The sequence below is a fragment of the Nycticebus coucang genome, chromosome 11, assembly GCF_027406575.1.
Source record: "Nycticebus coucang isolate mNycCou1 chromosome 11, mNycCou1.pri, whole genome shotgun sequence".
Taxonomy (NCBI): domain Eukaryota; kingdom Metazoa; phylum Chordata; class Mammalia; order Primates; family Lorisidae; genus Nycticebus; species Nycticebus coucang.
In genome coordinates, this window is record NC_069790.1 from 98,555,798 (window position 1) to 98,583,509 (window position 27,712).

The 27,712-nt window shown below is 39.1% G+C and overlaps 1 protein-coding gene across 1 annotated transcript in view; it reads right to left on the reverse strand.

The window, feature by feature from the left end:
• Positions 1 to 27,677, reverse strand: part of GRM8 (glutamate metabotropic receptor 8) — an 843,712-nt gene extending 816,035 nt beyond the window's left edge. Inside the window, exon 1 of the mRNA XM_053553714.1 lies at positions 26,940 to 27,677. Within this exon, the coding sequence (XP_053409689.1) occupies positions 26,940 to 27,449 (510 nt within the window). The 5' untranslated portion in view covers positions 27,450 to 27,677. The remainder of the gene's footprint in view (positions 1 to 26,939) is intronic.
• Positions 27,678 to 27,712: the final 35 nt, after the last annotated feature.

Here is a 27,712-nt window from a genome sequence, read left to right on the forward strand (position 1 = left end):
CACAGCAGAGCACAGCCCATTTGCTGCTCTGAGGGTACACATGGTATGAGATGGGGGAGAAATCCACCAGGTGCTTCCACAGAGCTCTGCCTTCAGGGGAAGGTTAGGGATTGTTTGTAGTGGGGCTTCCAGAAGCTCTTCTCAAAGGCAGCAGGCTGACCTGCCAGCACAGCCAAAGGGGCTCCTTGTCAAGGATTGGGTTTTGGCTGACCTTCAGCATGGTAAGAGCTCCCTCCTGGGGACGGATGATACATTGACATTCTGATTACAAAAGCCAAGAGCCCTGCTTTCGGTGCAACTGCCACTGCCAGAAAAATGGAACTACAATGGCTTTAATAAAGGACTGATGCCACTTGGGCAAGGAGAGGCAGCAAGTGCAACAATTTGCACTTGTCTCAAAGGCTGAGACAAGCTGGGTTCCAGATCAGTCAGCCTTACTCCACCTGCCAGATGTAACAACCTATTTTTTTTTTTTTTTATTGTTGGGGATTCATTGAGGGTACAATAAGCCAGGTTACACTGATTGCAATTGTTAGGTAAAGTCCCTCTTGCAATCATGTCTTGCCCCCATAAAGTGTGACACACACCAAGGCCCCACCCCCCTCCCTCCTTCCCTCTTTCTGTTTCCCCCCCCATAACCATAATTGTCATTAAATGTCCTCATATCATTTTTAACAGGCATCTTCAGTCTTAGAAATATTAAGAGAATGCAAATCAAAACTACTTTGAGATATCATCTAACTCCAGTAAGATTAGCCCATATCACAAAATCCCAAGACCTGAGATGTTGGCATAGATGCGGAGAAAAGGGAACACTTCTACACTGCTGGTAGGAATGCAAATTAATACATTCCTTTTGGAAAGATGTTTGGAGAACATTTAGAGATCTAAAAATAGATCTGCCATTCAATCCTATAATTCCTCTACTAGGTATATACCCAGAAGATCAAAAATCACATTATAACAAAGATATTTGTACCAGAATGTTTATTGCAGCCCAATTCATAATTGCTAAGTCATGGAAAAAGCCCAAGTGCCCATCGATCCACGAATGGATTAATAAATTGTGGTATATGTACACCATGGAATATTATGCAGCCTTAAAGGAAGATGGAGATTTTACTCTTTCATGTTTACATGGATGGAGCTGGAGCATATTCTTCTCAGTAAAGTATCTCAAGAATGGAAGAAAAAAGTATCCAATGTACTCAGCCCTACTATGAAACTAATTTACGGTCTTCACATGAAAGCTATAACCCAATAATAACCTAAGAATATGGAGAAGAGAGAGAGGGAGGAGAGGGGAGAGGGGAGGATGGGCGGAAGGGAGGGTGATTGGTGGGATTACACCTATGGTACATCTTACAAGGGTACATGTGAAACTTACTAAACGTAGAATATAAATGTCTTAACACAATAACTAAGAAAATGCTAGGAAGGCTACGTTAACCAGTGTGATGAAAATATGTCAAATGGTATATAAAACCAGTGTATGGTGCCCCCTGGGAAAAAAAAAATACAGAAATCTCAGGCCCAGGTGGCACCTGTGGCTCAGTATGTAGGGCACCAGCCCCATATACCGAGGGTGGCAGGTTCGAACCCGACCCTGGCCAAACTGCAACAAAAAAATAGCCAGGCGTTGTGGCGGGTGCCTGTAGTCTCAGCTACTCGGGAGGGTGATGCAAGAGAATTGCCTAAGCCCAAGAGCTGGAGGTTGCTGTGAGCTGTGATGTCATGGCACTCTACCAAGGGTGACAAAGTGAGACTCCATATCAAAAAAAAAAAGAAAGAAAGAAAGAAATCTCAGGCCCCTTAGCTATCACTCTTCAATTTCCACTCCCTTCTAGCCCTGGACAATTTGTAATCTTTCTGTGTCTATAGATTTGTTTATTCTGGGAATTTCATAAAAATGCAATCATACAAAGAAAAAGAAATATTAAGAGAAAATAAATACTGAGTACCAGATTAATTGACTTTCCAATAAAATTGGAATCCTAAATCCTTCCAGGCAGGAAGAGAGCCCTCAAGTCTTGTAGTAAACAACATCATAGAATGTGTTGGTCCTGGGTTTCTGGACTTTCAACATTGTGTCTCCTAGAAAAATACTTTGAAATTTTTCTATTACAGTTGTTTATAATTTTTATGCTTTAGAAAAAGGGGGTAAGGGGACATCTGGGGAGAGAATTTGTACATTACACGTCATTCATTATTCCAAAAGTAATTTTATCAACATAAAAGCATCCTAATATACTCAATAATGGCACTGGTAACTTTAAATATGAAAATCCACATTAGGAAAAAAGGAACTTTGACTGTCTCCCTCCAAATAAATAAACACAATCAACTTGGCACACACCTTGATCTTCTTTCCAACCTCCCATCCTTTCCTTCTTTCTGCCTTTTTTTCTAGACTCTTATTCCCACCAGCCATGACATAGCAAAGAGTAGGGTGGTAGGGGATAGAGTCAGGATTGAAAAAATAAAAAATTCTGATCACCCCTTCTTCTTCCACATATTCAGAAACCTGAAGCTTTTTATAAAAGTAGTTCTTTTTTCCCAGAATCTCTTCTTTTTATGCTTGCCCTGTCTTTAGCCAAATTTCTGTAATACGTTTATCTGTTGAATTCTGACCTGTGCCCCAAATTCTTAAAAGACATATTTACAGATAATACCAGGTAGATTTCCCTAAATCTTTTGGAAACAATCTTCCTTCATCAAAAGGAAAATCTCTCTCCTTCCACTTGTGACTTCCCAAGAGCAGAACTGACACTTATAAAAATCTCAGGAAGGCTGCGGAAAATTCAGAAATGGGATTCTATGGTGTCTTATCTACTGTTAAATTTGAAAATTAATGCCTCAAGTAATTAGGCTGTTTCTGCCTTGAGCTGATTAGTGAACACTAAAATTCCTGCTAATGTTCCCAAGCTTTTTTTCTGCAATGCAGGACTTACTTTCCAAATTCCACTGATTGCAGTAAAAAAAAAAATGCTCACATCCCTCCATGACCATGATTCTGAAGTGTTTCTGCCAGCCTGTACTCCTTTTACAGGTGGGCTGGTGTTTATTGTGTTAGTCTATAATGCTACAACTTTCCACTGGCACACAAAGCCAGTGGTTTTCTAAAGTAGACCTGGAATTCATTACCATGGAAACAAAAGGTATGAAAAGCTGTTTTTATCTAATAGGAAAACCTAGAGGAACTCTAAAAAGATCAAAAGTGTTTTCAAAGTAAAGGCCTAACTGAATGCATTATAACTTCAGGAGTCTTGGAAGGAGATATCAAGGAAGGTTAACAAAGGAGGGGGACTGTGTGGCCATTGTGAGAAACACAGGCCCACTATGGGGAGGCCCTGAGGCTGGGTGAGGGATGCACAGATGGGGATACTCTTCAGTCTACCCAAAATGTGGCTGAAAGTACCCAATTCTCTTCATCAGCCAACGTACAAAAAATAAGGTTATAACTCTGGTTTCTCCCCACATATGTGAAAGTGAATAGTCTGCTTTTCTGACATTGATAATATCACACAAACCCTGAACCCAATATATCCACCCATTCTAAAGTAGACTTTGATAGAAACAAGAAGAAAAGAAACTTAATATGAATATGCTCATTTTATCATCTATTTGATCCAGAATTTTATCCTGTGTGATGAGGAAATCCTGTCACAGGTCATGTGTTTGTTTGGGAAAGGAGTAGGCGCAAACCACATGTACTTATTTTGATGTTTTTAGTGTTTCCCTGAAGTCCAGGCAATTTCACCACATCCTGCCATCAACTTCAAAAAGGAACTTTGGATATATTTATCCTTCCATGGAAAACTTCCTGTTACATAAATGGGACTAAACATCTGTAGTAATACAATCTCTTCCCATTCTGTATCCACCTCAGAAAACATCTGGAACAATAGGAAGTTCCCATCAATACTGCTAAAAGAACATTAAATTTCCCAATGTTTTCTGGGAGCTGTGTGGCTGTTCCAGCAGCAGGGAAGGTCCATGGGGTCATGGAAGTCAGATTCCATCCTTGTATTGAGGCCACTGCCCACCATGGATGTGCCAGCCAGCCCACCTGCCATTCTGGCCACCTATACACTGACAGCATGAGGCTTTCAGAGCTGAAGCCCTCTGTGTTAAGGGCATAATTTTCCGGCTTGAAGGCAGTCTTTTAGAACAACAAGGAAAAATGATTTTACCTTAGAATAGGGTTAAACTAATAGCAGGACAGTGTTTACAGAAAAGGAACTATACAGAAAGAATTTGAAAACGTAACTAAAAGGCAGTGCAGAGCAGCAATTGAAAGCATGGACATTGGGGTCCATCAGACCTCAGTTCGAATCCCACTTGGCCACTTACTTTCTGGGTAAGGCCCCCCACTTCCTTATCTGAAAACCATACCTATCTGACAACATTGTGGTAAGGATCAGTTTAGCAGAGTGGCATGGAGGAAGGTGTCAATAAACATTAGCTCTTACACTGTTTCTATCAGGAGCAGATGATGTGTAGCCTGGATAACTCAAGGCCCAGAAATAAGAGGAGTCTTCAAACATCTGAAAGATTGTCCCAGGGAGGAAAAAATAAAAAATAACACATCAGAAGACAGGAGGATTGGGTGGAGAGATCCTCAAGATCCCACGATTCTAAGTATTTGGAGAACTAGGAAAAATTATCAGTTAAAAAAAAAAAAACCTACTGGGTGGCACCTGTGGCTCAAAGGAGTAGGGTGCCAGCCCCATATGCCGGAGGTGGCAGGTTCAAACCCAGCCCCAGCCAAAAACTGCAAAAAAAACTACTGTGTGCCAAGCTTCCTAAAACATCTTTAAGATGTCCAGTGCCTATGGATCACAGTGGGTATTATCCATTCTGCTTAAAAATCATGCAATTTCACTTAATTCTGAGTTGTTTTAAACAAAGTACAATCCAAAACTGTGTTTTTCGTTCCTAAGAACTATTTTCTAAATAAGCATAGATTGGGGTTGTGGGAGCTAATTCTCATCATGTGGATATTTTACTTCAAAAACCCTAAACCACAGGAGTCCAGATTCTTGGGTGATTTTTCAAGGGGTGTGGACAGTACTTAAACTGCAGCTGGTCAGTGTTGACTCTGGGGCATGGGAGTGAGGAGAGGATGGTCGGCTGAGAGGGAATCACACAGCAGCAGTAGTGCCCTGAGGCACAGAGCAGCAAACGTCTTTTACAACAATAGGGCTCACTCCCAGATATTCTGAAGCAACACCCCCTGTTTCCCTGGGCAACCAGAGGAGGCTGGGCATCCACTCAGGTGGCAACCACCACAGAACAGATATGGGACAGAAATGCAGGCCCCATGAGTAAAGGGTTTGCCTGAGGCAGTACTGACCTGGGTGAAGCGCAGGGACCAGAAACACACTCGCAGACCCCAGAAGTTCCCAGGGTGGGGCTGACACAGAGGACTGCTTTACTGAGCCTAAGACGCACCTGGCCCTCAGGGGACTGTTAGCCTATAGACAAAGGAAGACAGGAGGCTAGAACTGCCAGGTAACCTAATACAAACCTGCAGGAGCGAAAACAGGGCCTGAGGCACAGGCTCTGGGAACTCAAAACAGCTTCTCTTCTGCAGGGGAATTTAGCAGGGACAGAAACAAATTCCCGCAAAGTTGTTCTGTTCTGTTCTGTCAGTAACATCAATCAGGGGCGGGGCTGGACCTGAGTGAACACCCCCCAGCCTCCATCAAGCACCCGAGGTTGTCAGGCCTCACCTCCCCCTGCTAGATAGAGGCAGAGCGCAGTGGCCTGGCTGAGCAGAAATAGATTTCCTTGTGATTCAGGCCGGTGCAAACCCCTGGAGTACCTGTTCACTACAGGCAACTGGGTCAGCCAACTGTGGGGCTATCAGTGACTGGGTGTGACAGAGGTGCAAGGTAAGGAAAGAGGCATCAACCTTCCCAGACTGATCAATTTGCTGGGTGGCTCCTCCTAACTCCACGCAGCACTGCAGAAAGCCATACCAGAGTAATCACCAGACCACTGTGATCCAGTTGCCAGAGACCTTTCAAACTCTCCCACCTGAGACAGGTGCTGACCGAGACAATTGATTTGGATCTTTTGAACTGAGCCAATCACACGAGGACTATTCAGGTGGTGCCCTGGGTGTGTGGTTGTAGGAAGGTTTGATTCTCCTTTTCCAATTGTTGCCTGTGGGGAGAGGGGTGACTTAATTGCTGGTATTTTTCAAAAGCTGAGACTTCAACCTAGAGTAACTGTTTCACTAGGGTCAAACAGAAACCAGCTGAAAACAAGACAGAACCACTTAGCCCCACCACACCAAACAGGGCCCCAGTTTCTCAGGCCATAGCACTGTACGGATCCTCGACAAAGCTCCAGGGAAAAAATCAAACGGTATAAAACAATCATGGGGCAGAATCAGCGGAACAACTCTGGTAATATGAATAACCAGAATAGATCAAAAACCCCCCTCCCAAGGAAAGATATGGCAGATGTAACTGAAGATCCCATTCATAAACAGCTGGCCGAGATGTCAGAAATCAAATTCAGAATTTGGACTGCAAACAAGATTAATAAAATGGAGGAAAATTTGGAATTAGAAATTCAAGCAGCAATTCAAAAGCCGGAATTAGAAATTCGAGGAGAAATTCAAAAGTTGTCTCAAGAATTTAACGAATTTAAAGACAAAACCACCAAAGATTTTGATGCACTGAAGCAAGAATTTGCAGCCCTCAAAGATCTGAAAAATAGAGTAGAATCCCTCAGTAACAGAGTGGAGCAAGCAGAAGAAAGGATTTCTGACATTGAAGACAAAGCCTTTAAACGCTCCCAAACTCTCAAAGAGGAAGAGAAATGGAGAGCAAAAACGGACCATTCTCTCTGAGAGCTCTGGGATAATTCGAAGAAGACGAATATCTGAATCATTGGAGTTCCAGAAACAGATGAAATAGCCTCGCTGGGCACAGAGGCCCTTCTGCATTAAATTATGAAAGAGAATTTTCCAGACATGCCTAGAGATTCTGAAATTCAGATAGCGGACAGCTTCAGAACCCCAGCATGACTCAACCCCAATAAGACATCCCCCCGGCATACCATAATTAACTTCACTAAAGTAAATATGAAGGAGAAAATCCTCAAAGCTGCCAGGAGAAAGAAAACCATTACCTTCAAAGGGAAGAATATTAGAATAACTGCAGATCTCTCTGCTGAAACTTTTCAAGCCAGAAGAGGGTGGTCACCAACTTTTAATCTCCTAAAGCAAAACAACTTTCAACCCCGGATCTTGTATCCAGCTAAATTGAGTTTCATTTATGATGGAGAAATTAAATACTTTAATGACATTCATATGTTGAAGAAATTTGCCATAACCAAACCAGCTCTTCAGGTTATTCTCAGACCTATCCTCCATAATGATCAGCCCAATCCTCTACCACAAAAGTAAACTCACTCAGAAACTTTTGATCAAACTCCAACTTCCACAGTGGCGAAAGGATTAAAAATGTCCACTGGACTTTCAAAAAACTTGATACCCAAAATTTTACCAGACTTATCAATATTCTCCATTAATGTGAACAGCTTAAACTGTCCTCTAAAGAAGCACAGGTTAGCTGACTGGATACAAAAACTCAGGCCAGATATTTGCTGCATACAAGAGTCACATCTTACCATAAAAGACAAATACAGACTCAGGGTGAAAGGATGGTCATCCATATTTCAGGCAAATGGTAATCAGAAAAAAGCAGGTGTTGCAATTTTATTTGCAGATACAATAGGCTTTAAACCAACAAAAGTAAGGAAGGATAAGAATGGTCACTTCATATTTGTTAAGGGTAATACTCAATATGACGAGATCTCAATTATTAATATCTATGCAACAACCAGAATGCACCTCAATTTATAAGAGAAACTCTAACAGACATGAGCAACTTGATTTCCTCCAGTTCCATAATAGTTGAAGATTTCAATGCTCCTTTGGCAATGTTGGATCAATCCTCCAGTAAGAAGCTGAGCAAAGAAATTTTAGATTTAAACCTAACCATCCAACATTTGGATTTAGCAGATATCTACAGAACATTTCATCCCAACAAAACTGAATACACATACTTCTCATCAGCCCACGGAACATACTCCAAAATTGATCACATCTTAGGTCACAAGTCTAACCTCAGTAAATTTAAAGGAATAGAAATTATCCCTTGCATCTTCTCGGACCACCAAGGAATGAAAGTTGAGCTCAGTAACAGGAATCTGAATACTCATACAAAAACATGGAAGTTACATAACCTTATGCTGAGTGATACCTGGGTCAGAAATGAGATTAAGAAGGAAATCGCCAAATTTTTGGAACAAAACGACAATGAAGACACTAATTATCAGAACCTCTGGGATACCACAAAGGCAGTCCTAAGAGGGCAATTTATAGCACTGAAAGCCTTCCTCAAGAGAATGGAAAGAGAGGAAGTTAATAACTTAATGGGACATCTCAAGCAACTGGAAAAGGAAGAACATTCCAACCCCAAACCTGGTAGAAGAAAAGAAATAACCAAAATTAGTGCAGAATTAAATGAAATTGAAAACAAAAGAATTACACAACAGATCAATAAATCAAAAAGTTGGTTTTTTGAAAAGGTCAATAAAATAGATAAACCTTTGGCTAACCTAACCAGAAACAAAAGAGTAAAATCTCTAATCTCATCAATCAGAAATGACAAGGACAAAATAACAACAGACTCCTCAGAAATTCAAAACATCCTTAATGAATATTACAAGAAACTTTATTCTCAGAAATATGAAAATCTGAAGGAAATTGACCAATACTTGGAACCACGTCATCTTCTAAGACTTAGCCAGAATCAAGTGGAAATGTTGAATAGGCCCATATCAAGTTCAGAAATAGCATCAACCATACAAAACCTCCCTAAAAAGAAAAGCCCAGGACCAGATGGCTTCACGTCAGAATACCAAACCTTTAAAGAGGAATTAGTACCTAGTACCTATGTTACTCAACCTGTTCCAAATTGTAGAAAAAGAAGGAAGACTACCCAACACGTTCTATGAAGCAAACATCACCTTGATCCCCAAACCAGGAAAAGACCCAACAAGAAAACTATAGACCAATATCACTAATGAATATACATCCAAAAATATTCAATAAGATCCTAACAAACAGAATCCAGCAACACATCAAACAAATTATATGCCATGACCAAGTCGGTTTTATACCAGGGTCTCAAGGCTGGTTCAATATCTGTAAATCTATAAGTATAATTCAACACATAAACAAATTAAAAAACAAAGACCATATGATTCTCTCAATTGATGCAGAAAAAGCTTTTAATAATATACAGCATCCCTTCATAATCAGAACACTTAAGAAAATTGGTATAGAAAGGACATTTCTTAAACTGATAGAGGCCACCTATAGCAAACCCACAGCCAATATCATATTGAATGGAATTCAATTGAAATCATTTCCACTCAGACCAGGAACCAGACAAGGCTGCCCATTGTCTCCACTACTCTTTAACACTGTAATGAAAGTTTTAGCCACTGCAATTAGGGAAGAAAAGGTGATCAAGAGTATCCATATAGGGTCAGAAAAGATGAAACTTTCGCTCTTTGCAGATGATATGATTGTATATCTGGAAAACACCAGGGATTCTACTACAAAACTCTTAGAAGTGATAAAGGAATACAGCAGTGTCTCAGGTTACAAAACAAACATTCATAAATCAGTTGCCTTTATATATACCAATAATAGTCAAGCTGAAAAAACAGTTAAGGACTCTATTCCATTCATAGTAGTGCCAAAGAAGATGAAATACTTGGGAGTTTATCAAACAAAGGACATGAAAGATCTCTACAAAGAGAACTATGAAACTCTAGGAAAAGAAATAGCTGAAAATATTAAAAAATGGAAAAACATACCACACTCATGGCTGGGAAGAATCAACATTGTTCAAATGTCCATACTACCCAAAGCAATATATAATTTTAATGCGATCCGTATTAAAACTCCACTGTCATACTTTAAAGATCTTGAAAAAACAATACTTTGTTTTATATGGAATCAGGAAAAAACCTCGAATAGCCAAGACATTGCTCAGAAATAAAAACAAAGCAGGAGGAATCACGCTACCAGACCTCAGACTATACTACAAATCGATAGTGATCAAAACAGCATGGTACTGGCACAAAAACAGAGAAGTAGATGTCTGGAACAGAACAGAGAACCAAAGATGAATCCAGCTACTTACCATTATTTGATCTTTCACAAGCCAGTTAAAAACATTCAGCGGGGAAAAGATTCCCTATTTAACAAATGGTACTGGGTGAACTGGCTGGCAACCTGTAAAAGACTGAAACTGGACCCACACCTTTCATCATTAACTAAGATAGACTCTCACTGGATTAAAGATTTAAACTTAAGACATGAAACTATAAAAATACTAGAAGAGAGTGCAGGGAAAACCCTTGAAGAAATCAGTCTGCACGAGTATTTTATGAGGAGGACCCCCCGGGCAATTGAAGCAGCTTCAAAAATACACTACTGGGACCTGATCAAACTAAAAAGCTTCTGCACAGCCAAGAACACAGTAAGCAAACAGCCCTCAGAATGGGAGAAGATATTTGCAGGTTATGTCTCCAACAAAGGTTTAATAACCAGAATCCACAGAGAACTCAAACGTATAAGCAAGAAAAGAACAAGTGATCCCATCACAGGCTGGGCAAGGGACTTGAAGAGAAACTTCTCTGAAGAAGACAGGCGCACAGCCTACAGACATATGAACAAATGCTCATCATCTTTAATCATCAGAGAAATACAAATCAAAAAGACTTTGAGATATCATCTAACTCCTGTAAGATTAGCCCATATCACAAAATCCCAAGACCTGAGATGTTGGCGTGGATGTGGAGAAAACGGAACACTTCTACACTGCTGGTGGGAATGCAAATTACTACATTCCTTTTGGAAAGATGTTTGGAGAACACTTAGAGATCGAAAAATAGACCTGCCATTCAATCCTATAATTCCTCTACTAGGCATATACCCAGAAGACCAAAAATCACATCATAACAAAGATATTTGTACCAGAATGTTTATTGCAGACCAATTCATAATTGCTAAGTCATGGAAAAAGCCCAAGTGCCCATTGATCCACAAATGGATTAATAAATTGTGGTATATGTACACCATGGAATATTATGCAGCCTTAAAGAAAGATGGAGACTTTATCTCTTTCATGTTTATATGGATGGAGGTGGAACATATTCTTCTTAGTAAAGTATCTCAAGAATGGAAGAAAAAGTATCCAATGTACTCAGCCCTACTATGAAACTAATTTATGGCTTTCATATGAAAGCTATAACCCAATTATAACTCAAGAATAGGGGGAAGGGGGAAAGGGAGGGCGGGGGGGGTGGTTGGAGGGAAGGTGATTGGTGGGATTACACCTGTGATGCATCTTACAAAGGTATATGTGAAACTTAGTAAATGTAGAATGTAAATGTCTTACCACAATAACTAAGAAAATGCCAGGAAGGCTGTTAACCTGTGTGATGAAAATGTGTCAAACGGTCTATAAAACCAGTGTATGGTGCCCCATGATCACATTAATGTACACAGCTATGACTTAATAAAAAAAAAAAAAAAAAAACCTAAACCTATACCACCTTACCCACATGAAAAATTAATGCTACTAATTTAAACATCATGAAATTTCTAAAAATAAAGTGTTAAAATAATATTTATTCATCAATCCTGAGCTATAATACTTTAGATCACTGATTTAACATCTGAGAAAATGTATCATGTGCTATGCATCATACAGATCAGGACAAGCAGAAATTTAATTGTAATTACAACGCCAAAAATACATGTTTTAGTTCCTCATGATCCAGAGAAATGTTTAAGGAAAAACGTTAAGTCTCAATTTAAAAATCCCTATGCTCCCAGCATGTGCTAAGCCCACCCTGCCGCTGAGGCAGACCCTTGCTCCCTAATACTCCCAAGAGGACGTTGGCTCAGATCAGCCTGGAGCTGACAGATGGGGCATTCAGTAAAGGAGTGGCGCTGAATTATTTCATTTTCTTTACAGAAGGAAGCTGTGGGAAAAATATTCTCCACTTAATCTATTTTATTTTCAGCAAGGTTTTACTGTAAATATTAATTTATGCACCAGCAAAATCACTAGATACTTCAGCTGCATGAATATATAAATGAAATAAAAGAATCCAAAGTAAAAAATGAAATTTTCAGTATCTTCTTTTCTCAGGCAGAGGAAAACATATCCAGGAATTTAAAATTCCATCCCAGTGGTTTCAGAGACAATGGAGTATCTCACATTGAGCTCCCATTTAAATAGGAGGGGTTGAAGAGTAGAAATTACAAGTTAAAACACTGCAGCACAAGGAGAAAAACAATCATTTATGCCATTTTCAATACACAACCTATTTCCAAGTCACTCGAAACCCTTTACATTTAAATTATTTTACCTTACTGAGATCTATAACCACCTTGTGAAACAGAGACAGTGCAGATATAATTACTCCCAGCTTACTCAAGGGTCAAGAAAACATAGAGAAGAAACTCTGAGCCCTTCAAGGATGGTGTCTTTCCTTACTGGAATGAGGCAAATAAAATCAATTCACCAGTAAAGCATTTAATTTCTTTCTCTCCAATTATGTATCTATGTTTAATAAACAGTCCAGATACGCATGTGGCAAATGAACAACAGAGAAAAATTTTTGATTTTAAGTTACATGGATTTCCAGAGTGCAAAGGATGGGGAGCAGAGGGGGAAGAGGACTTCTCTTGGGTTTGATAGCCCCTTCCTTAAATCCCTTAGCAATTTACCCACTTTACCTCTTCCTACAACTCTGACTCAGAGGGCACAGCATGACACCCCCGGGAAGCTCTGTGCTCACTGATTGGGATTTTTAACTTAAGCCCAGAGTTTTGTGCTCAGTGGGACATAGCACTTCACCCTTCCCTGGTTTGAATCCTCCTAGAAGACTCTTAAAGGAATCCTTTGAAGTTTTATCATAGCAGAGAGATGCTATGAAGAGGGACACAGCTGAACACCAGACACAGCTGAATATGATCTGGTATTAGGTCAAAGGTTCATGGGATTTCCAGGCTTGGAAGGTCCTTTCTCCTCTTCTGGCCTCTCAGTTTGTACACTCCTCCCATCCTTCTAAGCCCAGCCCAATCTCACATAATTATAGAGCCTTGAGCTATGGAATAATGTTTGTATCCCCCAAAATTCATATATTGACCTCATAATCCCCAATTTCATGGCATTAGGAGAGGAGGTCTTTGAAAGTTGACTAGCTCATGAGGGTGGAGCCCTCTTGAATGGATCAGTGCCCTTATGAGACAGGAGAAAGCTGTTTTGGTCTCTCCACCATGTGAAGAACATGGAGGGACCCATCTGTAAACCAGGAGGAGGCCTTCCCCAAGAAGCCAACCACACCTATCCTGTTTCCCCAACCTTATATTTTCAGGCTCCAGAACTGTGAGAAATAAATACTTAGTGCTTAAACAACCTAGTCTAAGAAATTCTGTTATATCAGCCCAAGCTGAGTATGACAACTTGGCTAAAAACTCTGATAGCTGCAGCTTCCTCACATGCAATCAGCCTTCCTCTGAACCCTGGAACCATGCAATAGCCCCCGCTACATCATTTTGTGCTGCTCAGTGCTATTTTATAGGTGTTAGTGATTTACTCTCAACTAGATTATAAGCAACATGACGGTTTAGGATCTTCTACTTGTTTCATATTATTGGCTACATGCTAAATAAATAACCATTGGTGGGTCCATTGAATATTTTTACCTGTTGACCAGTTTCATCCACTAAGTTAAAGAAGGAGAATAAGTGGATAAACTGCTAGAATCTCTCCATCCTATTCTACTTTCTTTGTGGGGAAAAAAAATTAGAGAGATTTAGCATGTACTGAGTTTAGAGAGCTATACCAGGAACTAGTCAGCATTATCTCACAAGGCTACGATAGGACACTGTCTTAGGTCCTTTCTAACTAGACCACATAACTCTGTGTTGTGTTCATATAATTTATCTTTCCCTGTGACATCCTTCTATATTTGAGTAAATTATCCATATTTGAGTAAAGTGAAAATTTACTGGGGCATAATAGACATGTTTGTCTGAATATATACATTTTATACAGGTGGATAGGTCAAAGTGCCAGTCAAAATTTAATACATTTAGTTCCACTGTTTTTCTGATTATCCTAAAATGAATGTGACTTCTAGAAAAAGTAATTCCAAATTATTTTCATGCTTTTATTTCTGACATTTATAATGGAAATGACAGGAATTAGTGTCATGTGGACCACCCCTGGAAGAAAAAATATAATTCTTCCTTCAACAAAGAGAAATGTACTTCACCCAGAGTGGGCCTGTGTTTCAGTCATTGAGTCATTATACTAAACATGGAAAAGAAAGGGAATTCCAACTCAAAGGATAGACTTAGGCTCCCACCCACCCCTTAGCTCCTCACCTTCAAACACAACTCTACCATCAGACATGGAGTCTGGACCAGCCAGAATTAGTTTGGTGTTTTGTTGCATTTTTTTTTTTCTTTTTCAAAACTGAATCTTAAAAGCACTTTTGCTTGGGTGCTAAAACAATATTAAAATTTAGCACAACTTATCTTTGGGTCACACAATCTTTTCCATGGTTTTCTATTTTTAAATAAAACTCTCTTACCACTTACCACATGTACTTGGAAAGGATAGCAATACATTACTTTCTGAGCTCAGATAGCTAGAACAAGGGGCCAGTGAGGTCCCAGGTCTCAAGTTTGGCCTTCAAGAAAACTAGATACCTTTGCCCTTGGCCATAGCCTATTTTGACCTATCATATGAGTACACCTTTAACACTAATCTGCCATTGTTCACAAAACAGAGTAAGTCACTATGAATGGTTGAGAAATTAGAGGACAGTTGCATAGCAAAAGGAATATCCTACAGATGGTAGACATAAATATCTTCCTCCCTCTATCATCATTGTAATTAACATTTATAGTGTTTACTATGCACCAATGAGTGTGCTTGAGACTCTATGAACTTTATCTTATTGGTATTCATTGAAAACCTTAATAAAGAGGTATTGTTATTATCTATCTAGTTTTTACAGATAAGAAAACTAGAATTTAGAGAGATTCTCCTGATTAAGGTAACAGAGTTAATAAACATTATAACAGAATTTGAACTCAGGCAGTCTGACTACAGAGCCTGACCTATTTCATATAATTCCTATTCCATTTTGCTCCAAAGAAGAGTATCAGCACCCTGGGTAAGTACATTAAAATAATTTACAATTTGAATAGACTTCTCTTCATGATAAGAAATATGATATCTATATGTCAAAAACATCTACCAAATTCACATGAGTATGATATGGCATTTTCTCTATAAATAATATAAATGCAAACTTTCCCAGAGCTAACATGATAAATTACTTGGAGAATTCTAATAAATAGAATTCCACAATATATAATACTTACGTTTACCATGTACAAGACATAGTACAAGCACTAATCAAAGTTAAGACTTTGCTTCCAATCCGTGTGAGGAGAAGCAAGGGTAAGCTAAGGTGCTACAGCACAAATATATTACCAAACATCCCAAGAGAACCTATGTGGCTCCGTGGAGGATATACAAGGACAGGCCCTGACTTCCCTGCAACTGAGACTAACAGTTGGGGGCTGTACGATATCAGGAAACCAGCCTCCCTATGCTCAGAGGGAGCCTGGAAGAGGCTCCAAGGGAGACTAATGGCCAACATTGAGAACACCTATCTGTTAGCATGCTGGGGCTAATGCAGTAGTGCACAGAGATTGGCCTCATTCTGGAAACAGATAAAGATGGCTGCAGACAGTGCTAAGCCTAGACCACTATATCACACCTGACATTCCTTATATATTTAAAATACATAAGATTACATGTACAGTTTTATTCTTTGAAGAGTGCATCAGAATAGGAAAAGTCCCCAATTACAGCTAAAAGAGATATCTTGTCTCTTGCCAGAAAAATATGTTATATCAATTAAATGGGTAAATAGGCCCTCTCCCTACTGAGGGGGAAGAAGGACCTCTTGTGACCCTCTATTGATTAAGACTGCTGTGGAATGTTACTTGCAATCTCATTGCATAATGGAAATCAGGAGGTAGTTGTCATGGTTTCTGATGACAAATTGCTGGTAGCTGAGACAAATCACAGCCTCCTTCATCTCTTACTGTTCTCAATTCTCAGTTAATGTGTATCTTACAGTCTAAGTTTCTTAAATCAGTCTGCTCTACTGTCTGGGTAAAAACAAGTAAAAGTGGGAATCTGGGTGACCTTACCTTAGGAATCATGTTCAAGTGACCATTACATTAATCATCACTCCTAAGCTCTGCATTATTGAATCAGAAACACAACTTTCAAAAGGGCACAGAATTAAAATAAATCCACACAACATCTGCCATGATTATGACCAATATGAACGGAAATCCAACCAGGTATGTATCAAAACATAAAAGATGTACCCAGACAGAACACTGTAAAATCTCATTTTGTGTGATGCATTTGGACTTGCTTGGTCAGCCAGCAAGCAGTTTACACAGGGCAGTGGTTCTCAAAGTATGGTCTGTGAGAAAAGCAATCTCAGCATTCCCTGTGAACCATACGAAATGCCAATTCTCGGACCCCACCCAAGACCTACTGAATTAGAAACTCTAGAAGTGGGCTCAGCAACCTGTGTTTCAACAAGCCCTCTGGGTGATTTTCGGTGCAAGCTGAAGTTTGAGAGCCACTGGACTGGAGACACGGGGCAGCATTCAGTCTTCCTGGAAAGGGACAACCCTTGGTTGCAATAAGCCATCTTCAGAAGAGTCTGGGAAGAAACTTGTGCTAAAACCAAATAAAACCACTGCAATTTTCAATTGTACTGTAAACATAAAACTGCTCTAAAAAAAATAAAGTCTGTAAAATGAGATTTAAAAAACTATAATCTCTAGGGCAAATGAGTGGAAAGAACACTTTCCTCTTCCTTATGCAGATGTACTTATTTATTTACATATATCGTGACTTGTTCTGGAAAGGTTTTCTGATAACTGCTTAAAGAAAAATACATAGCATCCAGTCAAAAATCATTCTCTTAGAAAGACTTCTCACTAATTTTAAAACAACCTCATTACTTAAAATACCCCATAAATTGGCATGAATCATTAAGTAAGCTCTTATGATGTCTTCAGTATTCACTATAAGATTTTTGACCACTTAAAGCTAGAAAAAAAGGAAAGTAAAAAGATTTAATTTAAATTCACCAAGTTGAAAATCTGCTCCACCAAACAACAGTCATAAAGTTCCTCTAAGAGTCTGAGTACATGACCATGACACTGATTCTAACTTAACACCTGTCATGAAGATCTATGGCCTGTGGTGTATGCCCGTGTCTTAGAAGCCTGCCTACCACAAGACGCTTTTGGTAATTCATTAATTCAGCCCCTTTCTTGGTCTGAGAAAAGGCTTTATGATACCCAAGTTTCCTCTAGAGTTAACAGTATCTGGATGAGGCTCTGTTTGAACTGTTTTTCAAATCAGAAATGATTTTAAGAAATCAAAGGATGATAGGTCTACTTTTAGTTCTTTGAATTATCTCCTTACTGCTTTCCATAGAGGTTGTACTAATTTACAGTACCACCAACAGTGTATAAACCCTGACTTAAGCATTATAAAAGCTTTCCATGAAACAAAAACAATTCTATCCACTTAATATTTTGAAATTTAAAAAAAAAAGAAATCAAAGAGAAGTGACATGTCTATCAGGGACAGGTAAAATAAATTATGGCCTATCCATATAAATAAAAACCAAGCAGCCCTTAAAAAACCAGTTTTGCAATTCTCAATCCTGGACAAATATCACGATAACCTGATGATCTTTTAAAACATACCAGTTTGGGCTCCACCCCAATCTCACTGGTCTTGGATAGAGTTTGGATACCTATATTTTTTAAAAGCTATCCAGGTAATGCTAACATGCAGCCAAGGCTGAGAATTACTGAGGTAGAACTACTGCAACCAACATGGAAATCTCTCTCATATATACTACATATATAAATTATATATCTATGTGTGTATATATATATATATATATATTTTTTTTTTTTTTTTTTGCAGGGACTGGGTTTGAACCCACCACCTCCGGCATATAGGGCTAGAGCCCTACTCCTTTGAGCCATAGGTGCCACCCTATTTTTTTTTGTTAGCATTTTACATTTATTACAATTGATGAGTCAATATTGATACGTTTTTATTCAGTAAAGTTCATGGTTTACATTGGAGTTCATTCTTTATGTCGTACATTGTGTGGGTTTTGGCAAATATATGTAGTATAATACCGTGTATCAGAATAGATCTGCTATTCTAAAAATTCCCTGTCCTCTGCCTATACAGCCAGTCTTTCTTCTCTCCTCCCAAAGGAGTAGCTTGATAATTCATTTTTTTATTTTTCTTTTTTTTTTTTTTTTAATTTTTTTATTAAATCATAAGTGTATACAATGATATGATTATGGGGCATCATACACTCACTTCATAAACCATTTGACACATTTTTATCCCAGTGGTTAACATAGCCTTTCCGGCGTTATCTCAGTTACTGTGCCAAAACATTTATATTCTACATTTACCAAGTTTCGCAAATACCCCTGTAATATGCACCACAGGTGTGATCCCACCGATTCCCCTCCCTCTACCCACCCCCCCCCTTTCCCACTTCCCCCTATTGTTAAGTTGTAGTTGGGTTATAGCTTTCATGTGAGAGTCCCAAATTAGTTTCATAGTAGGGCTGTGTACATTGGATATTTGGGAATTTACCTAACAAAAGACGTGAAAGATCTCTATAAAGAGAACTATGAAACTCTAAGAAAAGAAATAGCTGAAAATGTTAACAAATGGAAAAACATACCATGCTCATGGCTAGGAAGAATCAACATTATCAAAATGTCCATACTACCCAAAGCAATATATACTTTCAACGCACTCCCTATTAAAGCTCCACTGTCATATTTTAAAGATCTTGAAAAAACATTACTTCGTTTTATATGGAATCAGAAAAAACCTCGAATAGCCAAGACATTACTCAGAAATAAAAACAAAACAGGAGGAATCACACTACCAGACCTCAGACTTTACTACAAATCGATAGTGATCAAAACAGCATGGTATTGGCACAAAAACAGAGAAGTAGATATCTGGAATAGAATAGAGAACCAAGAGATGAATCCAGCTACTTACCGCTATTTGATTTTTGACAAGCCAATTAAAAACATTCAGTGGGGAAAAGATTCCCTATTTAACAAATGGTGCTGGGTGAACTGGCTGGCAACCTGCAGAAGACTGAAATTAGACCCACACCTTTCACCATTAACTAAGATAGACTCTCATTGGATTAAAGATTTAAACTTAAGACATGAAACTATAAAAATACTAGAGGAGAATGCAGGGAAAACCCTTGAAGAAATTGGTCTGGGTGAGTATTTCATGAGGAGAACCCCCCGGGCAATTGAAGCAGCTTCAAAAATACACTACTGGGACTTGATCAAATTCATTTTTTTAAATTGAATAAAATTCAATTTTTTTAATCGCATAAAATTCAGTTTTCTAAATGCACAACAGCTTGTTTATGGAGCCTCCAATTTAAGGACATGAAACTGGGGGTATTGTTCTAATCTAGATTGAGAATGTAGATCGTTTTGGAATTATAAAACCAATTTATTTTCTTTTTTCCTTTGTTTTGAATGACATGGAATTGAGACTGTGCCTTGAAATTTGGAGGAATTCCTTTCAGACTCAGAAGGTAATATTTTTTTTTTTAAATTGGCCACACAGTCTGTTGCCAAGGATAGAGTACCATAGCCTCAGCCTAGCTCATAGCAACCTCAAACTCCTGGGTTCAAGCAAACCTCCTGTCTCAGCCTTCTGAATAGCTGGGATAGCATGTACCTGGCTAATTTTTCTATTTTTAGTAGAGATGTTGGGGGGGGGGGGTCTCACCCTTCCTGAGGCTGGTCTCAAACTCCTGACCTCAAGCATACTCTAGCCTCAGACTCCCAGAGTGGTAGTATTACAGGCATGAGTTACCACACCCACCCCAGATATTTTGTCTATTTATTTTGTTAATTAAAACAGAAAGATGTAAACACATATTTATTAATAAATTGTATGTGTGAATTTATTAAAGATATATGTGTTTGGAAATGGGCTCTTTATTTTACTTATTTATTGCTTTCAAAATGAGAATTTTACTTATTTATTGCTTTCAAAATGAGAATTTTGACTTATTTAAGGCTTTCAAAATGAGAATTCCCTCATGTATTTTGCTTATTAATTTGGTGAATTTTATTTTTAATTGACAAATGATAATTGCATATGTGTACAGGGTACAGTGTGATGTCTTGATTTATGTTTACGATGTTAGATGATTAAATAAGACTAACAAATCTATCACCTCCCATACTTCTTGTAGTGGAAAAAATTTAAATCTACCCTTTTTAACAATTTTGAAATATACAATGCAAATTTTTAATGTTAAAAAATCTGTTTAGCAAAAATGTGAATTTGTAGGAAAATGAGAAATCGCACAAAAATAGGAATTCCTCAAATATATCATATTTCCTTCTTTCTCCCCTCTCCTTCCTTCTGTTCCTCTTTCTAAAAACAAACAAAATTCTATTTCTTTCCTATCTGCCCAACATACATTATTTCCAATATTGAGACTGGGATGAGAGGAGTAGAGAGATATGGTTTATTCATTTATTTATTATATAACATTTATTGGGCTCCCAGAAAGATCCATGCTGGTGCTAGGAATACAGCAGCAAACTAGATATATGTGGAGCCTGCCTTCAAGGTGCTTATGGTCTAGTGGGGGATACAGACCAGTAAGTAACTACAACAGGGATAAATGCTAAGAAACACAGGCTGCTTCTTTTTTACATGTAACAAAGAAACTTAATCTAGTCAAGGAAAGTGAGAAAAGACTTCCCAAAGTAGAGGCTGACCTTCATCCTGGGAGTAACAGTAGCCATGAGAGTTTTAAGAAGGAGAGAGATATTACCAAGTCTGCATTTTTTTTTTATTTCAGGTTAACGTGAGGGTACAAACAACTAGGTTACAATATTTTCATGTGTTAGGCAGAGTCCCTCTTGTAGTTGTGCCTGCACCCCTCCTCTCCTCCCTTCTCTCATTCCCCTTTCCCCCAATTTGAGATGAATTGAGTGTTTCTCCTATGTAGGCATGTATTAGATCATCTACTAGATTCATATTAGTATTGAGTACATTGGATATTTGCTTTTCCATTCTTGTGATACTTTACTAAGAAGAATGTGTTTCACCTCCATCCAGAATAATACAAAAGACGTAAAATTTGCATTTTTGATATTTCTCTGTGAGTTTAAGTGTCACTCACCACAGGCAGTGCCCATTCTCCCCCAATACCACCACTTTGGGTCACTGTAAGAAAAAATACCCATCATTTCTCATCGAAGGAGAGTGGGCTCTTTCCAAAGTTAGAGTCTGCTACAGTACTAAAGGATTAACTGAAGAAGTCTGTCTCAATTTTCATTATCTATTTACCCCTATCTACAACAGGGATAAATGCTAAGAAACACAGGCTGCTTCTTTTTTACATGTAACAAAGAAACTTAATCTAGTCAAGGAAAGTGAGAAAAGACTTCCCAAAGTAGAGGCTGACCTTCATCCTGGGAGTAACAGTAGCCATGAGAGTTTTAAGAAGGAGAGAGATATTACCAAGTCTGCATTTTTAAGATTTAACATGAAATGTTACTTCCTGCCGAGTTTATCAGTTACACTCATTTCTCTGTCCATCCAACTAGACAAGCCTGGATATGGCAGATTCGCCTTTTCATAGTTTTACCATTAATAAAGCCAATTGTATGTAATAAATAACTCACAAAGTGAGCAGCCTTAGGAAGTGGTTAGTACAATTGTGGACCTCTTGGAAGAAAATTTATCTTGATAAATACAGCAGGGTAGGCAAAGTCTTCCAGGGAATGGGATGCTTCTCTTCTTTGACTTCATATAAAGATCAATTTTAGCCATTTACAACCAGCATACTTCCATGTGGGAAGAAATTATCTAGCCCACCCACAAATGTATTTCTATTTAAAAGTCTTGTTTGATTGCTTTGGGAAGGATACACTACAGACCATCTAAGCCCTATCCTTCAAGAGTGGAAAATTAACAATCCAGGCAAAGTTTAGCTAGAAAAACAAAAGAGAGGAATTATATCTGACACTGTCCTCTTATAACCCAGTTCATCTTTGTGGACATTCATGTCAGTTACCTCCAGCATCAATGTACTATTTTTAACATAGAATGTTCAATCTTTTCTCAAAGCAAGACATGTGATTAGTACTTGAAGAAATACATCTTTTCAAATTTGAAGGAGAAGAGTGGAAATATTCTAGAAAGGGGGAAAAATTGAGCTCTCTATAAAACACAAAGTTACTTTATGTGCTTCCCAGTCAACATTTCTAAAAGGCCCCGTCCCTCCTTTATAATTCTTTTCAAACTATACAATGGCTACCTGAGAGCTGGGCCTCTCTTTTCACTGGGCTCTCTGCAATACAGGAGGCCCCTGCGGTGTCCTTCATACCTTTGTATAGGATGGACCTTCCTGGGATTGCTATTCTGTGGTTACCTCACCTTATCCTAATTGTTACTACTATTATTTGAAGCCATTAACACACTATAGGCGTTAAATAAGTATCCAGGTGATCGCTCTGTCCCATGTTAGCAGATACATGACAGGTATATGAGAGTGTGTGTACATTAAGACACGGTAGTGCTTCTAGAAAGTTCACATTATTAAAACCTTGTTCTGTGACTCTCAAACTTGGTTCTACTTCTAACACACCTGAGGGATATGAAACATTCCTCTCAGTAAAAACAATTTCCAGAGAGGGTTTTGGGAGGCACACACTCAGTCACTGGGTCCTGCCATTTGAAAAGACTCTGGGTTGTTTTGATAATCCAGCACACACTCCTTTGGAGGTGAGGCGAGAACAGCACACACCCCACCCCGTATCAGGACTAAGTACCACTGGTCTAGCAATCCATTCAGGACCCTAGGCCGAGGCCACACAGCATCTTCTGCTCCCCGGCTGTGTCCAGCTCCAGCCCCTTGTCCAACTCTTCCCTGAAGTTAAAGGGGCCAATGTTTTCCTTTGATTCTGAGCTTTGATAAGAAGAAAACAAAGATAGGACATCACTTTGCAGTAGTTGGGATGAGCAGAGCCCCTTGCACTCCAGGCAGTCAAGGAGGCCATCCAGGAGGTGCAGTGTCTGCATTTCAGAGACTGAAAAAACCTCCCCCACTGATGCTGTGATCTCCTTTACAAAGACAAATCATTACACTCACCATCAGTGACCCTATGGGAAGTAAAATTCTCCTCTGACTTAAACACAGACATACTCAGATACAGACAACAGATAATACATAGACCCTTTATGTTAGGTTTTAACTGTGAGAACATTGAGGAATACAAGGACAGGAGAGGCTGCCCTGCCTCAGGAGGCATGAGCTTGGACACAGCAGTAGATGAGGATGCCTTGAGGACTTTGTGTTCTTCACAGTTTAGTTCAGGCACACACAGCCCGCAGGCAAAGACTTTCCCGTAGTTTTCTAAAAGAGGAGAACTGATAGATTTGGAGATTACTTCCAATTTTGACCCAAATATTTTCTATAAAGTTTTAAACAAGTCCCAGACCCATTCTTAAAACCCCAATTCATGTTTATTGCTGAGCAAAGAAATAAGTAAATTCATGAATTAAGACCTGGTTTGTATCCCTTATGAACAAGGTTAATTGTTTGCATGTTTTCATACAACTCCATTAATCTAGGAAAAAGTAGCAGTACATCGATTTCTGTGTATCTTTTTAGATTCTGTAGGCCCCCTGCAGGGGCCTAAGCTCTATAAAACTGTCCTAAAATTTACTTTTACTCCAGTCATAGCATTTGACTTAAGAAAATTATTATTACTCAGAATGGAACTATAAGCCAGTTCCCAGCACACTAACTGCTTATCATTCCTTTGATAGCTGCTCCAATATTTCACATCAGTTCCAGCATATGTGGAAAAACAGAAGTCATACATAAAGTGGACAATTTTCTATCACAAGAGTGACCATTATTTCATAATTAATATCACCATGGAGTGCTAGATGAAGGTCGCATATAAATCAGCAAAGGAAATTAAAGTAGCACAACAATGATGAGTTGTCATTCTCTAATTCACACTCAAACAGTCTCAGATCAGCCAGAATGGTGTGGGCTGAGCACCTACACCTCCTTCCTGACTGACTTTTAAACAGTCGTTCAAGTCCAGTAATTTGAATAATAAATGAATTTGCTCCTGCGTGTTAAATGCTCACTCTGGGCCAGCGCACCGATCCCATTAGTTATGGTATCAACTATGACTATCGTCCCCACCTGGCTAAAAGTGACCCACTCCCAGCACTTCAGTCAAGGATAGCCCCTGCATGTGTTGCCCTGGGGCACTGGACTCTGCCCAAAGTGTCCATAACAATTCTATCATCCAGTCAGATACAGTCTCTCCAGAATTACCCAAGAAAGTAGAGAATTGGACAGCCAATAAGGGAAGAGCAGAGCAGAGCAAAGACAGGTCCAGCCAGCTTAAAACAAAACCCATATTAACCAATGTGATGTAAATGCTACTAATTCTATATGAAATCAGCACATTGTACCCCATAAACGCGGCAATGTATACATGATCTATGTGTTTATTATTTAATTTAAAAAAACCCTCCTCTTGCAGTCAGGTGATCTGGGGTTTCCTTCAGCAGCCCAGGGAACCAAAGGACATGGCCATATCCAGATGGAAGACTTCACCTACATTTCCCTTATTAAATATACCCAACAACTTAAAATGGTCTTATCATCACCCTCATTTTATAAATAAGCTGATTCTGTGTCAAAAATTAGTGTAAACAAGCTTCAAAAAACTTCAAATAATTACCTTACCTCCTCTGCCCACCCCCCTCCTCAAATCCTTGCCCACTTTCAGGTAGGCACCAGACTCTGGGAAAAGGACAGGATTCACAGGAGTTAACGGGATGAATAACACCAGAACTGTTCAAGGGAAGGGAAACAACAGGGAAGAGATGCTCACAGAGGTTTTCCTCTCCTCCAAAAGTGGGTGCATTTGAGCCACAGTCACTGAGTCAAGAACAGAAGAGATGCCTTAGAGCAGGCAAGGAGATCAAATCTGAGAGGGGAGCTGGGAAAGTTTCTGTGCTGGACACCACTCTTGGGCAGAAAATGCCAGGTGGCTCAGAGCTGGGACTGCGGGAGGAATCCTAGATCCCAGGCTGTAGGAGGAAACCTGAAGAATCCTGGCTCTGCATCTTGCTGCTAGGCAAGGAGTCAGCTAACCCAAGAGAAATTATTAACAACTACCTAATTTCTCTTGAAGGTTTCCAGAGATGGAGAATTAGAGCAACTTTGGCTGCCTATTTTAATTCTGTGTCCTTCATATTGCCAAGAGGCTCTTCCTAATGTCCTGCTCAAATGTCTCCAGCACTCCCTGAAGGCTGTTTGTGCCTCTTCAGTACTCCTTAGATACAGAGAGCTTCTGCTCAGCATCCTCTTCATTTGAGAAAATTTCATCAATCTGAAAATAGCCATTAAGCTGCCTCATAGCATTTTCTCTTCTAAACTAAGGCAATTCATACAGAGGCTGCACAGCCGTTCCAGGGGAGGTTAGAGAACAGATTACACCACAACAAGTAGGCCAGATAAGGTATCTTCCAAACCAAAAATCCTTGGATTCAATTCCTTTCATCTTTTGTGTGACGTTTTCCATCACTTTGGTTCATTTTTTCACAATATCCAACATCTATCAGACTGCTCCATAGTCTTTAATATTTTTAAATCTAATATGCATAGGAATCATTTTTCACAATATAAAACAAAGGTTCATAACTCAGTTTAATTTGGAAAAGTTATGTCCCACTGAGTAAGAAATCAGAATGAAAAGTATTTCCAATCAAATAAATTACATCTATTACAAAGGACTACATAATTGTTATTAATAAATAAAATGAGAAAGTTAATGAAAAATAGTGAGTTAAGGTACTTTATTTTCACAGAAATTTATACTTTTCAAAGTGTTTTTACCTATATGATTTCATATTACCAATTTTATCTAATCTATAAGTGCAATGTATAGGCAACAGATCATTAAACCTAAACCAAAAAGTCATCATTTGTCCTGCTAAAGTTGAACTTTTCACTTGATAAGAATTACACATAATTATTCCAACGCTGTATCAGAGCAGTCTGAATTAATGAGGTTCTGCTCTATTATAGTGATAATAAGCCTGACAACTTTATGGCCATCTTATTGCCCAGAGTGTCACTCCCAGCTACACATTAGTAATAAATACTGTTACTTCACGAAGAAACTTTTGTCATAACACAGCATCCCACCTTAAAGAAGTTTTATCAAGTAAAGTATCTTATAGTTCAAATACCATAGAAATGTTTTGCATGATAAATGTGCTAAGACTTCATTATTCTCTTTTAAAATTCTTGCTTTGATTTAAAATAAGCCTAATAAGGAGGTTATCCCAAGATGACAAAGACTCAGTATGTCACAGAAATTATCACCTTCCTCTTTGGGGGAAAAAAAAAAAGTGGTCAAAATTAATCCAATTGATTGTACATAGTGGAACTACACCAACTCACATAGAAACCCAGACACAGAATGCCCTATTTGAGGAACCTCATGACACTGAGAGGGTCTATGAGCACCTTCCCCATCTTCATTTTCTTCTTAAACCTACAGCTGGAGTCACAACAATTCACTACCCTTTCATAGTGGTCAGAAAGACAATGCCTTCACCTACCTTAAAAAGTCTTAAAATGTTAGCAACCATGATGGACACGGAGCTTGCTGCAGCACCTATGACGCCAGAAATCTTGTCAGGCTTGGTGAAAATGGGTGGATCTCCATTAGCACACTTCACATCAGAAGCATCTTTCTCTATTAATGCCTGCACAAATGTGAGAGACTGCTCCAAAGCATAGGTGTCCCTGGAGCATGTGTCAAGGATCCGGACACCCAAGGTGATGTTGGAAAGGAGATCAGGGTCCTTGTTAATCTGGTCAATTGCATAAAGCATGGCCTCAAGTCTGTGGATCCCCTTTTCCTTCTTCAACTCCCCACAAGGCACCCCTCTCTCGCCCTTTGCATGGACAGGGAAGAGACCTCCCAAAATGATGTCCCCATCCACCCGTATGGAATGGGCATACTCCTGGCTGTGAGTTCTTTGCATCATTGTGAGGATCCAGTAGAACTTGGCAGTCAAGAGGAAGAAACAAGGGCAAGAGGCTGATCTCTTTCCCTCGCATACCATTTTTTCCACAAGTGGTGTTGCAACCCAAGACCAGAAGTTTATTCTTGCCACAGAAGAAGGGGGACCACCTGAGGCTGCACCTTCTGGAGGCTACCATCAGGGCCCATGGGGAAAAGGCTCTGTGGGAATCAGCAAGTTTTCTTGATTTGAACGTCACAGTGAATCTCCATCAGACCCCTAAGGTTCAATTTTATTTCCTTATAAAGTCCACTTGCCTGGAATGGTGCAAAAGTTAGAATGACATCTGAGGTTCCAATGTTGAG